At 52.6% G+C, this 16579-nt stretch overlaps 4 protein-coding genes and 1 long non-coding RNA gene across 7 annotated transcripts in view; 1 reads left to right on the forward strand and 4 right to left on the reverse strand.

Annotated features, from left to right (window-relative positions):
- The window catches only part of Hoxc4 (homeobox C4), a 61682-nt gene that overhangs the window by 43103 nt on the left and 2000 nt on the right, over window positions 1–16579 (reverse strand). The window lies entirely within an intron of this gene.
- Hoxc6 (homeobox C6) overlaps window positions 1–16579 on the reverse strand; it is a 39331-nt gene that overhangs the window by 18063 nt on the left and 4689 nt on the right. The gene's annotated exons all lie outside the window — the stretch shown is intronic.
- On the reverse strand, window positions 410–3840 carry Hoxc8 (homeobox C8). The gene is made up of 3 exons (XM_042698770.1): window positions 3667–3840; window positions 3020–3625; window positions 410–1629 (listed from the first exon to the last, which is right to left on the reverse strand). The coding sequence occupies exons 2-3, from the start codon at window positions 3453–3455 to the stop codon at window positions 1337–1339; spliced, it is 729 nt and encodes a 242-aa protein (XP_042554704.1). The 5' UTR covers window positions 3456–3625; window positions 3667–3840; the 3' UTR covers window positions 410–1336.
- Window positions 10212–13641, reverse strand: Hoxc9 (homeobox C9). Its single transcript, XM_042698768.1, has 2 exons — window positions 12518–13641; window positions 10212–10792 (listed from the first exon to the last, which is right to left on the reverse strand). The coding sequence occupies exons 1-2, from the start codon at window positions 13053–13055 to the stop codon at window positions 10548–10550; spliced, it is 783 nt and encodes a 260-aa protein (XP_042554702.1). The 5' UTR covers window positions 13056–13641; the 3' UTR covers window positions 10212–10547.
- On the forward strand, window positions 13629–14287 carry LOC122124112. The gene is made up of 2 exons (XR_006150498.1): window positions 13629–13715; window positions 14034–14287. It is a non-coding gene; the product is annotated as an uncharacterized LOC122124112 (long non-coding RNA).

Here is a 16579-nt window from a genome sequence, read left to right on the forward strand (position 1 = left end):
ACCAGGAACAGGGCTGTCGGGACACAAAATCTACATTCATAGCTGGACATAAAGACAAATGACCAAAAATTATTATTATAGATATATTTTAACGTTTTTTTTTCCTTTCGAGCACATTGCATAAACAGAGAATTCAAGACAGAGTTAACTATACATTCAGTGCAATTTAGTTCTACTCTACTGGGGTTAGAAGCACAATAAAAGCGCACAGGACCGGCGAGCTAGGCAGTCTCAGTTGTTGGGTTTTTCTTAGTGAAATAAGCAGCAACAAACGACAACAAAACCGCATTACGAATACTCTCAAAGCAGGGTTTCTTTCTATAGGTAGTGATAAAATACGTCGGAGGTTTCTTTCTTTTTTTTTTTTTTAAATTCATTTTATTTTTTCTCTTTTTTTTTCTCCTTATAGTAGGATTTTTTTTCTGCTTCTTTTTCAAGATTATTGCAGGTTCCCTTTAGGTAGTATGTTAAAGATTATCAGTTTTATTATTATTATTTTCATGATTATGGTGATTTCTGAGTGCAAACACTAATGCAGCTCAGAAGAAGCAGGGCCCAAAAGAACAGAAATCCAACAGCAAAGGCAAGGAAGGCATGGGCCCTAGTGTCTATGGGATGGCTAGGTAGGTTTCAGAGATGACTATAGGCCCCTCTTGACCCTCTAGCAAGGGGAGGGGAGAGAGACACAAGTCTTCAGGTTTTGTTCATTTTCCTGGAGAAAGTCAAGGGGGTTTTCAAAGCAGGGAGCCCTAGGGGAGAGGATCTTCTTGCTATCTTTTCCTTATTTCTTAAAGTATTTTTTTTCTTTCTTTTCTTTCCACATTTTATCTTTTCCTTTTCAAATAAAACGTAGTGCACTAATCCTAGCATAAAAACAAAGCCAGAAGTCCACTTCTGCACTTTGAGGGGAGAAGAACTCTCCTCTAAAATAAATACCAGTCAGGCAAGGGGGTAGGAGTATGGCTAGAAGGGGCAGGATGAGGGGGTCAGGAGGCCTGGGCTCTGACCTTAAAATCCAGGAAGACTCAGAAGGTGCAAGTAGGAACAGGCATGTGTGTTGGGGCGTGGAATGGAACAGAGAGACAGAACTTTTTGCTGTGTCTCGGTCTCCCCCCCCCCTCCAGCCCCCAAACAAATAAAGAGCGGGGGAAGTCCAAAGGTAATAAAACCAGAGCTGCAAGTATCTGACAGGTAGTTAGAGTTGTGAGTGTCATTCTATTCCCTATAAAAGCAAATGACAGTCGTAAACTTCTCAATTTATCTGCTACCATAAAACGAAACTTCAAGGGAGTTGCTAAGGGGGGGGGGGGAGGATTTCTTCTCTCTCTCTTTTTGCTTAGTCCTTGTTTTCTTCCTTTTCCTCTTCTTCTTTCTCCTCTTCTTCATTTCCTTCTTCCTCCACCTTCTCCTCGTCTCGAGCCCCAGGCAGTTTATCTTTGTTGTTTTCCTTTTTCCACTTCATCCTTCGGTTCTGGAACCAGATCTTCACTTGTCTTTCAGTCAGTCCCAGAGCATGAGAGACTTCAATCCGGCGCTTCCGTGTCAAATAAGGATTAAAGAGAAACTCCTTTTCTAGTTCCAAGGTCTGATACCGGCTGTAAGTTTGCCGTCCGCTGCGCCGCCCCGGAGCTGGACAGAATAGAACCCCAGTCTGGTTATGTCTGGGTGGGGGCTCGATTTTCCCCCCAGCTACTCTGGCTCCCTTGAAGTTCCTCCTCTTCTCCCCCACTCTCCAGATCTCCTCCCTCCAAAGGATGAGGCAAGCGCAGAAGGCTGGCAAGGGCAGGGAAGTTTGGGGGATTGTTTTGGTTTGGCTTCACCTTGGGAGGTGGGTGAAGGTGGGGGGGGGGCAGGGAGTGGAGCTGTCTGGAAACTCGGGGCTTGAAGAGTCCCTACAGAGTCCTCCAGGCCTGCACTCCCCCAGGAAATGGTCCTGGCAGCTTTGTTTACAAGTGCAGTGTGGCGTTTGGTTAGCAGAGCTGGGGGCACAATCTGCTTCCAAAAGAAAAGCAAAAGCCTGGGGTAAACGAGAGGGGTTTTGCCCACTGTCTTCTCCTTGGCCTCTGTCTAATGCTTTTCCAATAAGGAAAAAATCATTGATCTCCTGGAATGTATCTCTGCTCGGCCTGATTGCTAACTGGGGACCAGCAAATAAATCACGGGCCATCCCTGCCGGAACTTGTCTTTATCGCTTCCCCCTGTACTTCGAAATTGGGCCATGAGGGGCCACCCTTGGAGGGGCTCATGACCTGAGCTGCTCTGCAAGTCTCAGGGAGACCCCATAAGCTCTTGATTGGAGGGGAGCTTGGCTGGAGTCCTCTGGATTTCAGAGACCCTCCCTAAGCTGTATGCTCCTCTGCTTTTGAGCACTCTTTCCCTCTCTCCTCAGGCTCTCTATCTTCTCTCCAAGTACAGATCAGAAAAGTTGGGCATAGTGGCCCTCAGGCTGATGTCTCTGAGATCAGGCAGTGGGGAACCTTAGACAACCAGAGTGCCTGTCCTTGGGGTTTGGGTACTCGCTCTGGCTAGGAAGGGGAAAGGGAGGTGTCTCCTTTCCACCCAAGACAGCTTGGTCACTGTCTTGGGCTGTCTGTCTTGGCAGAAACTGGTTATCACCTTCAAAGACAGATAACCTCAGGGCACCCTCTCCAGTCACCTCCCCAACTTTGACTTTAGAGGTGAGGAGAGGGAGAGGCTGGCAGACAGACAGACATGGATAAAACGATTTTTTTTTAACCCTGTGCACTCACACGTTACCTTTCTCCCACCTTCACCCCAAGCCCTCAAATGTCTCAGGCATCTCTCCCCTGTCCCAACCCCAGCCAAGCCTTCCCAACCTCAATAAACCCACCCCGCCAACACACAATGATGGGGATGAGAGAGACCCCCCCAAAGCCAAGAGGGAAAGCGAGAGCAGACAAAAAGGAGAGAGACAGAGAGACCGAGGGAGGGAGGGAGAGAGGGGGGAAGACCCCGGAGCGCGGGAGACCAAGGGGGGAAAAGAGAAAAGGCTTCTCACCGTGGGGTCTCATCCATGGGAACATGAGGCTGGGAGACGAGTTTTGATTTAAGTGGCCTTGTCCTTCGCTACTGTTAGTGTTGGCGGAGGATTTACAATCGGGATATTGCACCACGCTCGCCTCTTGCTGAGCCCCATAAAGGGACTGTCTGGGGAGCGCCTCGTAGCCATAGAATTTGGAGGCGTCTCCGTGGCAGCTCAGCGAGCACGGGTTCTGCTGGTAGCCCGAGTTGGAGATGCCGGAGGTGCCGTGGTGGAAGAAATCTTGGACGTGGTGCGAGGCGTGCTGGAAGCCGGGCGCCGAGCCGCCGGGCCCGTACACCAGCGCATGGCTCCTGCCCACGCTCTGGGGGAACCGGCAGTCGTAATAGGCCGGTTCCAGGGACTCGCCGCCTTTGTATTTGGAAAACAGGGGGTTGACGAAGTAGGAGCTCATGCTGGGTACATGAACACCCCTGCGGGCCCCCTCCCCTCTGGCTCCCGGTACCCCCTGGAAACTCCCCTCCCCCCCTGGGATCGAACCCCCCAAATCCGGGCCGGTTCTATCCTTCCCTCCCCCCACCGGACTGGGCTGGGTTGAGGGGGGCTGGGCAGGTCGGGGGGCGCCTGGATGGCGAGCTCCCGGGGTCTGGGGCGCGGGCGGCGGCGGTGGCGGTGGCGGTGGCGGTGGCGGCGGCGGCGCTCTTCACTGTCGGTAGGTAGAGCTCGCGCTCCCTCACTTAGCTCTTTCCTTTAACAGCCCAGGCGAATTCCTCAGACTCCCGGCGGTGGCGGCGCTTACACGCGATTCGCGTTCATCAATCCACGACATGAAGACAGGCGAGAGAGGAGAGAGAGGAGAGAGAGAGAGAGAGAGAGAGAGAGAGAGAGAGAGAGAGAGAGAGAGAGAGAGAGAGAGAGAGAGAGAGAGAGAGAGAGAGAGAGATGGTGGGGGTTGAGGGGTTCAGGGCTATGGGGGGGGGACCTGAAGGAAGGGGTGGGAAGAAAGGGGAGGGAGGAATGGATGGGGGGTGTGGTGTGGATGTGGGGGGTTGGCAAACCAGCCCCAAGCTAATGGCCGAGGCCAGCTTTTCCAAGGTACCGCAGTCAGATTTGAAGGGGCTCCCCACTTCCCTTTTCCTCCCTCTCAGAGAAAACAGAGGTACCTGAGCCAGCAGGTCAACTCAGGTTATGGGCAACAGGTATAAGACAACCCCCTCCCCAGGGGGGTGAGGGGGTGGTGGGATGTCAGTAAGTCAACCCAGAGCTCCTAACCCCAAAGATGAGTGCCTTAAGGGGTGGGGGGCGAGTCTGGGAACTCTGAGGAGGAATGAACACATCATGTTCTCCACATATTTCAGACATCAGACCCTCCAGTCTCTGGCTCCTCCCTAGAGTCTGAAGCTACACTATCTTCCTTAAGGCCAAGACTCTGCTTTGCCTTCAAGGGGTAGAGAAGGAAGCTGGGGAGGGAGGATGGGGGATACTCCACACACCCCATCAGAGCCACACTGCCCCTTTAGAATAAAAGCTTCTGCAAGAAGCAGAATATCTAGGCTATGGCCACACGCTTGGCTGAGAGTCTGAGAGCAGAACTGTTTATGGGGACTAAAATGGAAGGAATAGCTAAGAGTGTCCCTGTCTCCTGGCTTGGCAGGATCTAGTATCTATCCTGTTTCTTCCTCGGGTATTATTTGTATCCTAGTTGTTAGAAAGGACGAGGGCAGGCCTGCTACTGATCCCCACATACCATTACCCCATAGGAAATGCCAGCTCAGCCTGGACACCCCCTCCCTTCTCCGCAGCCCCTTCATCCCTAGGCAAACTGCCCAGGCCAGGATGTGGATGGGAACTGTCAACAGACACTCTTTAAATATTTACCCACACTTTCTCAGGGGAGGGGGGTTCCCCTCATCCCAAAGGCTGGACAAATTCAAGGTAATTCTAATGGATAAAAAAGAACCTTAGTTCATTAGTATCCTTTCCTGGCCACAGTGTATACAGTTATGTGGACTTGACATAGAAAAAAGAGAAAGTCAGAGAGAGAGAGAGAGAGAGAGAGAGAGAGAGAATGTGTGTTGTGTGTGTGTGTGTGTGTGTGTGTGTGTGTGTGAATGAAGATCAATAAGAACAATTGTTTTCCTGTCCTCTCCCTTAACACTGTACATGGTTGTTAAAAACAGGGCCACCCTGGACACACTCAGGACACACACACACACAATGAATGTGCCACATCCTCACCTTAAGACACACTAAGTGCAATGTCTCCTTTAAACTAGCACATACATTTTCAGAAACAATCCTGACACCTCACTGTACGCATGCTATGCACACAGTACAGAGACACTGTACATACACGTGCACACCAGGCACATGTGCGCATAATGCTTGACACAGATGCAATTTTTTTGCATCTTTACAGCAAAGGGAAAAATGACTACCTGTATTTATTTCACATCCTGGGGTTTCAGGGTTGAATGAGGAAGGAGGTGGTTAGAAAGCCAGATCTTTTCCTTTCCTATCACCATCCGGAGCCCAGCTCTGGAGTGAGGGAAGAAATCGCAGTGTATGGTAGGATGGAAAAGATACAAATGAGACACCCCACTCCCCGCCACCCCACCCCTCTATTAAATAATTGCTGGGGAAATGGTCAGTCTGTGCAAAAATTCCCAAAGGAGATTCACTGATGTCCCAAGGAAAGGGTCCCTTGCATTTTTAGGGGACTCACCGCCATCTGAATGAGGGACTGCTCAAACTCTTAAAGGCACCCAGAACTCTGGCCTTGGAGCAGCAGGAGGGGTCACAAGAGGACTGTGCCAGGGCCACAAGCCTCCCTAGGGTCCAACCATAGGGAGGGAGGGACATAGCATGGCTCTCAGAGCCTGCTGCATCTCTGGCTTCAGCCCTGCCATTTCTGAGGCTGCTCTTCGGGTGCCGGGATGAACAGAGTGGACTCTGAGCTCCCGGCATCTGGGTCCCTGGGGACTGTCATAAATACTTTTCTCTTCTCTGCCTGGAAAGAGGAGGCTCAGAGGGCCGGGCCGGATCCTCTCTGGGGCCTGCGCCTTATCTTTTAAGGGGTGGGGGAGATATTTAGACATTTTATGGTCCAGCGAAAACCCTGCTACAGAGCTATTCTTCAGGGCCTTTGTGTCTTGGAATGCGACTGTCCTGAGTGAGCGGCCACCACTGCCTGTCCAGAGAACCTCTGGTCCAATCCAGAAACCCATGGCTGGACTTGATTTCCCCTTTGGGGAGATGGGAAATCCCTTGACTTTCATTTGATTTATTATTTTTCAATATGTGTCTATTCATCTATTTATTTTTGGCTTTTGCACGTATCTCGTTTATTTGGCTCCCTGAGCCTTGGAAATAAAGGAACCGCAAGCAGCCATCCTCGCCGGGGGCCCATCTCTGTCCCTCTCCCAGAGGCCTGCACCGCCCTCTTAGGTACCACGGATTTATGTTCGTTTTTCCGGGTCATTCTGCCTTTCTGTGTTAATTATGCCGTGCCTGCTTCGCACTTATCTCCTCCTCCGCCAAGCGATGATCATTCCCTCCCCCCCCCCCATGCCTACCCTCCTTCGCCTCGCGAACCCGCTGCCAGAATGAGGGCTCGTCTCTCGCTGCCACTCGAGAATTATTTACACCTAGCAGGTGAGAGGATTGATTTGCTCAGAGCCAGTGGGGTCCCGGCCCGGCCGGGACTGAGACGCGGGGCCTTCTTCTTGGCTGCCGCTCCGGCTTGCTCGCGGTACAGCCTCAAATGTCAGTGCGGCCAAGCCGGCCGGGGCAACGCGGCCTCTAACATTGAGCAACAGCGCCACCTCGCGTCCACTTGCTCCAATGCAATCCGGCTCAGAAAAAGCCAACAGACATTGATCCCAGGCTTGGCCCAAAGGTGAGAAGTGGGAGAAATTTTTAAAAAAAGAAAAAAGAAAAGAAAAAAGCCTCCACAATGGGGTGCAGAGGAGAGATTCTCTGGTCAGACAGGAAGCTGCCCTGGAACGGTTGTTCTTTTGTTTTTTAATACGGTCTTGAAATAAACCTGGTGAAAGGTTCCACACTGTTCTTTCCTTTTTGTTAATCCTCTCCCTTCTTGCATTAAGAGACACTGTGCAAAGGAATGGCTACAATCTTCCCTCTACTCCGGCGCTTTACTGGCTCGTAACACCTTTGCGCACGAGGACGCACGAACCGAATCCCCAACCACCACCACTATCATGCCTGGCCTGCCTGCTCGAGGCGCTGTACCCTAAAACTTCTCCTTCTTCTTACCCTGATGCTGCCCCCACCCCCGCACCGCCCATTCCGCCGTCGCCTACAGGACTTTGGGGTGGGGACTCTTGACTTCAGATTGTTTTGCCCCCTGGTCTGTAGCCCATCCCTCGTGCGCGCGCGCCGCGAGACCGCGCGCTCCTGGCTCTCCACCTCTCCCTCCCAGCCAGTGAGGTCCTGTTCTCTGTTGGGGCATAGACAAAACATTCCTATAATCCGATTTCAAAGGAAAGAGTGTCCACCTTATTTAAACCATAAAACAATTAAGCCCAGACGTCTAGCCAGCTCCGCGCTGCTGTTTTGTTCGGGCCCCATTCAGAACCCAGAGCTGGGAGACAAACAGGGCCATAAAAGTGGCATTTCGGGGCTGCGGAAATGTACCTATCCACTGCCTTCCCAAGTGGAACAACCTTTAGGGTTTTGTGATTCTGACAAAGGAGCAGAGGAGAGGTGGGAGGGGAAGGTTAGGGGAGGAGGGCGGTCACTAACCCCCTCTCTTCCGCCTGCTTTCATTTCTTTCCCCAGATATGGATCGTGGTTGTTTTTAATTCATAAATGATCCGGAATAAAATTGAATCCGATTCCCGACCCTGAAGGCTGGAGGCTGGGATTCAATAGTGGACCGGGCAGGTTCCCACGCGCTTGTCAGCGTCCTCCAAGCCCGGCAGCCCTCCTTTCCGTCCCAGCACAAGGCCGGTTCCGGCGGGCAGGCTGCGGAATGCAGGCCGCGCTGACCAGCTCGGAAGGGAGGCGACAGGGCCTGGGAGCAGGGGCGGGGTGGAAGCCCGGAAACACCGCCGAGCTTGGGCTGGGAGACAAGCCCGTGCCCTGGCTGCTCTGACCCGGGGACAGAGGGGTGTCTTGGCTTCCATCAAGAGTGGAATTGGGGCCAGCTTCCAGAGCAGCTCCAAGAGGCCAAAGGCCAGAGCAAAGAAGTGAGAAAAAGAGAAAACTATAGGCAAAGCATCCTTCCAAAGGACCAAGAAAACAATGCTTCTGGGATTGGGGATGAGGTCTCTAAACCGGAAAGAATGTTCCAGCGACAGCTTAAGGCCGTTGCTGCCATTTCATTGCACCACCAAATAGTATCTGAACAAAAATGCTTCCTCCCTTCTACCTTCCTCCAAATACCCCAAATTGGAGTGTTTAATAGGGGGGGTCAGGAGATGCAAATAATGGGGGAAGAGACTGGTCTCCATAGCATTTCACCAACCATGAAAGGTGATGCTTTGGGGAAAAGAGCATATGGGCCGTGGCCCCCCAAAATATTTTTAAAACCACTGTATCCTTGGGTATTCAGAATGACACCCTGTATTCTCAGCAGAATGGGCAGCTTGAGATATTAAAGGGCTATATTTCAAGCAGTCTGATTTTAATAGTTTCCAGATTGGGGGATTTCCGAGAAAAGGGGCGCTGGGCCGAGGCATACCCGGCAGCTCATGTCTGCTTCTGATTAACAGATGAAAACTGCTGGTTCTAGAGAAGGAGCACTGGGGTTCAGCATAGCCAAGAAGCCCCAGCAAGCTGTTACACACACATCCCCACACCTTTTGTGCTTGGGGTCCCACAGCCACCAGGGAGCACCCCACTCCTGGCTAATTCTTCATCAGCATCCTTAAGATCCTGGTTTGGCCATCCCCTAGGAGTGATGCAGCTTCTTAGCATGGCCCTCTTACCCCTTGCCTCACCAACATCCAAACTAAACACCACAGAGACAGAGACAGATAGACAGGGACACAGAGAGACAGAGACACAGAGAGACAGAGACACAGAGAGACACAGAGACAGAGACAGATAGAGACAGAGAGGGAGAATAAAGTAAAAAGACCTAGAAGTGGAGCTGAGAATGAATTGAAGAGTAGAAACTCAATTTCATTTTAATTGTATTGACTTTACCATCTTCTTCCTCCTTGCCTCCTTCCTTCCTTTCCCTCTTTCTTTTCTTCCCTTCTTTTGTCTTTTCTTCTACCTTTCCTCCTCTTCCTCTCTGCCCTTTCCCTCTCTCTGTCTCTCCAATCCCGGGAGCCTATCTTGATCCCTAGGGGCTGTCAGGCCTTCCTCCAAGCCAAACATCCCTACCAGCATCCAGTCCCAGACATCTCTCAAAGCACCAATGTACCAATGCAACCCGGCAAGAATCCAGCCCAGGCCTTCACCCAGCACCCAACTTTTATCCTCACCTATCTCCTCTCCAATCTCATGTACTCATAAATTATTACAATTAATTACAGTCAAGGAAAACCATTCATGCTTGCAGCCACCTCCCACCCCCACCCCAACACACTCCATCTAGCCATCAGAAAACTTGTAGGCAGCCAGCCAGGGCAGGCACAAACTAGGCCTCCACTTCAGCAGCCTCCACCCCTCCCCTGCACCCCTACCCCCACCCTGCCCTGTTTGGAGAGAACCGGCAGGCTTTTGCCCTTCCAAGGTAGAAGAAGCCCCTTCTGTGGCCCCAGCCTTCCCTAGAGGATCACACCACTTGCCTCCTCCAAAAACAGCAGCCTGGGAGCCACAGGGAGGAGAAATAACGAGAACTAGATACAGTTGGGTTTCTGGTTTTTTTTTTTTTTAAGTGACTTCGATATATTAACACAGAGCTGTTCTACCATAACAAACAGAAGCACATTACAGGACGGACGCTGGGGACAGCCGCTGGGGGTGAGAGGGGACACTGCTATATACACGCCCGAGGCACCGGCCTGCGCCGCCCGACCCAGCCTGCAGCTCAGTCCTGGCCCTCGCCCCTCAGCTCCAGGGCTGGAAATCATCTTTGTGTGTGTATGTGTCTCTCTTTTTTTTTTTTTTGTACAAAACTGCACGCAGAGTGCCCAAGGCCCAGGAAGGGATGGCCTGAACCAAATACGATACAGGAGGAAAAAATTAGAAATATAGCAATTCAAGTACTGGCTTCTCTGAAGAAAGGAGAAAAAAATCACATTTGTGTGTGTCATTTATTTCAGTTGCGCTGGGTTGAGAGAACGTAGTTTCTCTGTTTCTCTCCTGCCTTCTCTCCTCGCTGGATAGAACTAACTCTAAAACATCAATTTTTCAACACTTAACCCTCCCAAATTGCAAGAGTTTTCCTTTTCCCCCTCCTCTCTTTTTTTTTTCCTTGTTAAGCTGCTTGACTTTTTCTCTATCTTGCTCTTTCCTTTTCTTTTCGTGCTTTCTCCCGCCTGGGTTGGGATATTTTTTGTGGGGTTTTTGTTGTTCTTTTTATTATTATTATTCTCTTGGCTGGTGCCGAGGCAGCAGGCTGGGGCAGGTTTTAGGATTGCTCCTTGTCGGTTTTCTCTTTATTCATCTTTTTCATCTTCATCCTTCGGTTCTGAAACCAGATTTTGACCTGCCGCTCGGTGAGATTGAGAACCCGGGCCACCTCATACCGACGGTCCCTGGTTAAGTACATATTGAAGAGAAACTCCTTCTCCAGTTCCAGCGTCTGGTACTTGGTGTAAGGGCAGCGCTTCTTCCTCGTGGAGCGGGCGTGGATCCAGTTGGCCACAGGGTTGCCTAGAGGGTCAAACACAGACAGGGGTCAGTGGAGCCCCTTTCCAGCTCAGAACCTCAGCCACCCAACCCCCAAGCTTACCCAGGCTCCCCAAACCCAATAATTGAACCTGAATTTGGACACTTTTTATTTTTTTTGCTTTAGAAAATCTCTCCCTTTTTCCTTTTGCATCCTACCCTCTCCTCATTTCCCCTTCCTCATCCGGTTTTCCAGCACCTAAAACTAGGAAATCCAAAGCTATCCCAGTCCCTCTGGTCTAGTCCTCAGCTTCAAGAGTAGTAATTCGAGAATATCCTCATAAAAAGTCCAAATTCCCAACCGTTTCATAGGCCCATAAACGCTTCTCTCTCTTGTTTTTTATTTTTATAGCGAGGTCTCTCTCCTCCCTACCTCCCTCCTCCTCTGCCCCCTCCCACCCTCCCAGCCCACGACCAAGTCCTGAAATTTCAGCAGTCCCTCCTGACCCTCAAAGTCCCTAAACCTCTCACCTCTTTCCACTACTGCCTGTCTCCCGCTCAGAGTTCAACCCTGCTGAGGCGAATTCTCAGGGTGATGCTGAACTAGGCAAGTCTTTCTCCTCTCCCCAGAGAGCTGCTGGCCTTGGGGACAAGACTCCCCCCCCATCTTAGCTTCACCATCAGCCTCCAGTGCCCACCCCCCCCTTCTGCCAGCCCCAGGACAGGCTCTCCAGGAGCTGAGCCTCCAATTTCAGGTTTATGGGAGTAGCTGAGGGTAGGGAGGGAAGCCTTCAGAGAGGTATAATTAGGCCCTGGCTTCTTATGGGGATAGAGGAAAAGATTTCCTGAAGCCCCTCCTGGAGTCCCAGACCCTTCCTCACACCTAGGAGTACTGCACCCCCTCCTTGCTGCTTTTCTTCTTTCCCCCTTTCTTGAGTTCTGCAGCTCACACCTGCCCCTCACCTACCTCTAGCCATCTCTTCTTTGCAATACTCAGAAGGCTCCTGTCCCCCTGATTTAAGTGTGTATGTGTAAACTCATGTGTAGAATAATCCATGATCCCTCCCCCTCCATTCTTAATCTTTCTCTGCAGACCCTCAGAAGAGGGTTCTCAAGTTTAAGGAGACTTAAATCTTACTTCTCTCTGGTAGAGTCCTGATCTCTCTAAGTTTCAAGGCAGTGAAATCCCCAGACCCCTCACACAGTGCTCCTGGAGCAGTCAGTGGACCTTCTTGTGTTTTATGAATCGCTAGTGGAGTGAGGACCCCCATGCTCACTGGCAGATAGGGATAGTTTTTCCTCTCTGAACTATTTACTCTACCCCCCCCCCCTCCAGAGTCCTCCTCACTTCTCTCCTGTCCCATCTCAAACCATAAAATGAGCCTCACCCCCTTGCCCCAGCTCCTGGATGTATTTTTCTTGGAAAGTGGCAACTGGCCCCCCCCCAAAAGAGCCTGGACCAGGAGGAGGGGGGGGGCAAGGGGGTCTCTCATCAGAGCCAAGCCCCTGGGAGAGGAGTCCCCCCTCGGCAGCCCTCTCCCAACCTGGCTGCTTGGGCCAACCCCCCCCCCTCCCCACTTCTTAGACCTTCCTGTCCCTGAAAGCTTCCCCAAGGTAATTCGCTTTTATTGAATCCTCGCCCCCCTCGCCCTCGCCCCCTCTCCCGCGCTCCCCTGCACCGCTCCGAGGGGCTGTAATCCGGCTGCCCCCCTGCCTGTCCTCCCCTCCCCTCCCGCGCCCGGTTGTAAAGGAAAATTGCTCCCAACTTACTGGGGTCCAGGTCGGCCTTCTCCTCTTTGTGCTTGCTGCCGGCGAGGGCGTCCGCCTCGGGCGAGGGCAGTGTCTGCGGGGCGCGGTCGCGCAGCTCCCCGGGCGAGCCATACATGTAGTCCGGGTAACTGCGGCCGTCGCCCGGGCCGCAGTCGGTGCGGCGCCCGGGATAGGCGTCCGGTTTGAGGGCGTAGTGACGACCCCCGGCCGGGAAGCTAGGGAAGGAGACGGCGCCGGACAGCGGCTCGAGCCAAGTCCGCATGTAGCGCGTGTCGGCGCCGAGGTGGGGCTGGGGGCCGTACGGGTGATAGACCACGGACGACTGCGAGGGCACGGGCGCCCACGACGTGCTGAACACTGCCGGCTTGGGCGCGAAGCTACAGGACGGAAAATCGCTACAGTCCGGCACCAAGCCGCTGGGTCTGGCGGCGGCGGGGTGAGCCCCCGTGGCCGGAAACCTGGACGCTAGGAGGTCTTCATTGTCGTGGGAGATGAGCGAGTCCACGTAATAGTTACTGATGGGCCCCGTCGCCGACATCGTAACGGGGTTTTACATACATAAGATTATTGTATGAACTGTATATGTACTTTTTATCTGCTCACAGAACAATCAAGGCAGGTAATTATTTTTCCAGCCTTTTCCCGGCAGCTCATTGGCTCTCCAGCCCCCACGTGATCGTATTTACCCAAAAATACGGCGCGGATCAATGCGCAGGGGCTTTTTTTTTTTTTTCCCCTCTGCCCTGGCTTTTTTTTTTCTCCCCCCCCCTCACCTCAACCCCTTTTCTCTGCTGATCCCCGCGACCTGCGCTTTCTTGGGGGTCTGCAACTAGAAGACCCAAGGCGCCTGCCAACCTCCCCCCCCCCCAGGACGGCTCACGTCTCATCAGGGAACCCCCCCTGGCCCGTGTCCACCCGTAAGCAGATGGCTCCCCCCTCCCTATCACGAAGATTTTTTTAATGGGGGTGAAAATGCCAGGTCCACCCCCTCCTCGGGGTTCCTGGACACCCCCCAGGGCCTGAGCTGGGCGAGGGAGCCCCCATAGGGGCGGGGAGGCCGGCCGAGGTAGGTGGAGGAACTATTTCTTGACGTAATCTGTCTCTGTCGGCCCCAACGCTCCCGCAGTCTCTCAGCGAGCCGAGATCAGCGATTGTCAGTTCGGAACGTGGCTTTTAAAAATGCGTTTTTAAATAGTGTGTATGTATGTATTTCTTTCAGGAGCAGCAGCAGCAGCAGCAGCAGCGAGGGAGGGATGTGGGAGGGGACTGGACAAGCTAGGATGGAGGGAGGGAAGGAAAGGAGGAGAAGAGAAGCGTCCTCTTGCCACTGGCCAACTCAGCCCCCCAAATCTGGGGAAGAGAGAAGCTTGGGGGAAGATGGTGTAAAGGTGGGAGGGGTAGAACTTCAAGATCGCGAACACCTTCCTCATCAGCCCCAGAAAGCTTCTCTTTGCTTTGGCACAGATACACAAGCGCCTTTATTTTAAATTTATTGTCTCTTATGTTTCTTTGCCAGCTTGAAGAAGTGGAGCAGAGATCTGCACAACTTAAGTGAGGCATCCCCATCCTATCTGCCTGCTCATCCTCTTTGGTTCCCCCCCCAACTTCATCTCTGCGACACCCTTCCCCCCCCAAAAAAACCCCAAGAAGTCACTCCCGGGTTCTGTCTGCAGAAAGCCAGGGTGAGAAGCGGGCAAGGCGAGAGAGCGACCTCGGTCGTGGGCAAGTAGCTTGTTTTTACGTCCTTCAATAAAAATTTTATGAGGATCATTTGATTGTTCATAAATGTGTCTTTCATTAAATAAAATTGTAGGCTGTTTTTGGAACGGGAAAAAAGCAACGGAGGGATGGGAGAAAGCAGTTTCTTTGGGGTCGGATGCAGGAATTCCGGAGGGGGTTAGTATGATTGTAAGGAAATATTAGACAACTTGGATTCTGCCTCTTGCCCCCCCTCTGCCTATTAGTTGCTACCCTCCTTCTTGAATTTGGGGTTTGTTTCACAGCCCTAGGCTTCCCATCAGACTATCCCAAGGTGGTTTAATAAATGGGGGCTAGAGGCTTTAGGTAAGCAGAAAAATCCTCAGTGTGAGCTGCAGGTGAAGGGGTAGGGAGGTTGGTTGGGGAAAGAGATGGACAGGAGCTGTCCCTAGAGATGTGGTGTACCTAGGCATGGCCAAGTGAGTTTGAAGGAGGGGTGCAATTTCAGGGTCAGAGAGAACAGACCCAGACTGTGCAAGAAGAAACAGACAGAAGCTCAGGATGCAGGCTCTGAAGGCAACAGAAAAGGCTTCTCAGACCCAGCCACCAAGCCTGCCCTTCTTCTCCCTCTCCTGTCCCCAAGAGGGGACCAAACGCTTAGGGTGGGGGCAGGGGCTGTTTTTCTTCCGTGTCACCATTGATCTGTCTCCTCAGGGGTAGAGAAAGACTGGGGAGTCCAGTACAAGTGTTGGGGGCAAGAAAGTTGGGGGAAGTATACTGATGTAGTCCTCAGCATGGGTTCCCAGCTTGTCAGGCCCCCTTTTTGCTCCCCCCCCCCCACCCTGGTTCCTTTCTTTTCGGTCTAGCGGGGCTGGGATTTCCAGGCACAAGGTGGGGGGGGACGAGAAAAGTGCCTGTCTGAGGAGAGGCCCTCATCCCACTAAGCTCCCATTCAACTCCTCTGTCTTCTCCCTGTGGCTGGACTGGCTGGGAAACCCAAATTACAACAAGAAACAGAATATCTCTTTGGCCTTGATGTAGCTGTCAATCAAAAAATCTCTCCTTCTAGTTCAAGGAAGAGGCAAGGGGTTACAGTCCCTTTATAATGGCATTCTCCAACCTCCCCCCTCCCTGGAAGTCAGCACCTCCCCCAGCCCTGGGTGGCTGGGGACCCAGCCTGGCTCTTGGGCTGCTGCTGGCAGCAAGATCTTGTAGAGACATTTAGCCTTCAGCAGGGCCCGGGGCCAGACTGCTACCAAGAGGACATCAAGGGACACAGCCTGAGACAGCCTGAGACAGCCCAGCTGAAACACGGCACCAGGCCCTATGAAAGAAGGAAACGGAGGATTCGAATAAAAAGGAAAAAAGGAGGAGAATCAGAGGAAAGGAGGAAAGCAAGATGAAAAAAGACAGAAGATCTGGAAAAGGAAAGCTTGCAGAGAGTAAGGAGGAGGCAGGGCAGCGATCCACAAGCAGGGCAGGGCAGGGTGAAAGCTGGCGGAGCAGAGCAGCCATGGCATTGTGCAGTTCGCTTGCTTGCCGGCCTTTGCCGGGACCCGCTCCTGGCGCGGCAGTCACTTCTGTCTGGACACAAAGGAGGAAGAGGCCTCCTCTCCTGCCCCTCCTGGAGGACCTGCTGGGGTGGGTACCCTAGGCCTCCAGGATTTAGAATCCCGGGTTGACCCAGGCAGATAGCCCAGGAGGCTGGGGGCTGAGCCACATTCTAGTCAAGGAGGGAGAAACAGAAGGGTAAAGAGGTTTCATGCCTGCTGTTCCTTTGGCTTCTTCGCCTGGCGACAGAGCCTGTCTGCTCCAACCTCAGCTTTTCTAAAGGGAAGAGTCCTTACAGATTCTCTCCTATAGATCTCAGCTATTTGGGAGAGCCCCTCATATGGACTACGTGGCTGTAAAGGGACACTCCCTTCTCTCTTACCCCCTTTGATGCCTTCTTTTCAACTTCTGAGCTGCCTGCACACCCAGCCTGCCTACTCTGAGGACTGCAGCAGCTGGGCAGTCAGGATCGCCATCCAGGCATCCCTGCTGCCGACAAATCCCCTCGTGAAGTCAGGGGAGAGATTGTCGCCTTCCTTCCTTTTGGAAGCAGGAACTCCGGACCCTCCCCACTGAGGTGCAGCACAGCTGTAGATCTGCAAGCAGGCCTCGCCCACAGCCCCCTCCTGGCCAAGGTCCCATTTCTCCCTTGCCTCTCAGCGAAAGGCAACCTTGGGGAGGGGTCTGGAAGAGACTGGGAGTCCTGAGTCCACTAGGCCCAGGCCCCCAGGGTGCTATGAGTGCAAGTGGGTGGGATGTAGCCCCCCCTTCCCACATTTAGAGGTAAGGTGTCAGAGCATGCTCTGACGTCTT

This window comes from Dipodomys spectabilis, unplaced genomic scaffold (genome assembly GCF_019054845.1).
Source record: "Dipodomys spectabilis isolate Male_0828 unplaced genomic scaffold, ASM1905484v1 ptg000234l, whole genome shotgun sequence".
Classification (NCBI taxonomy): Eukaryota; Metazoa; Chordata; class Mammalia; order Rodentia; family Heteromyidae; genus Dipodomys; species Dipodomys spectabilis.

What these genes read in the sequence shown, in the direction of transcription:
- Hoxc8 (XM_042698770.1), bottom strand. Translation starts at nt 3,455, where the DNA reads ATGAGCTCCTACTTCGTCAACCCCCTGTTTTCCAAATACAAAGGCGGC. An exon ending in CCCATGGATGAGACCCCACG is followed by an intron (nt 1,630 to 3,019) that starts GTGAGAAGCCTT and finishes TATTCTGTCCAG; the next exon opens with CTCCGGGGCGGCGCAGCGGA.
- Hoxc9 (XM_042698768.1), bottom strand. Translation starts at nt 13,055, where the DNA reads ATGTCGGCGACGGGGCCCATCAGTAACTATTACGTGGACTCGCTCATC. An exon ending in GAAGGCCGACCTGGACCCCA is followed by an intron (nt 10,793 to 12,517) that starts GTAAGTTGGGAG and finishes TTGACCCTCTAG; the next exon opens with GCAACCCTGTGGCCAACTGG.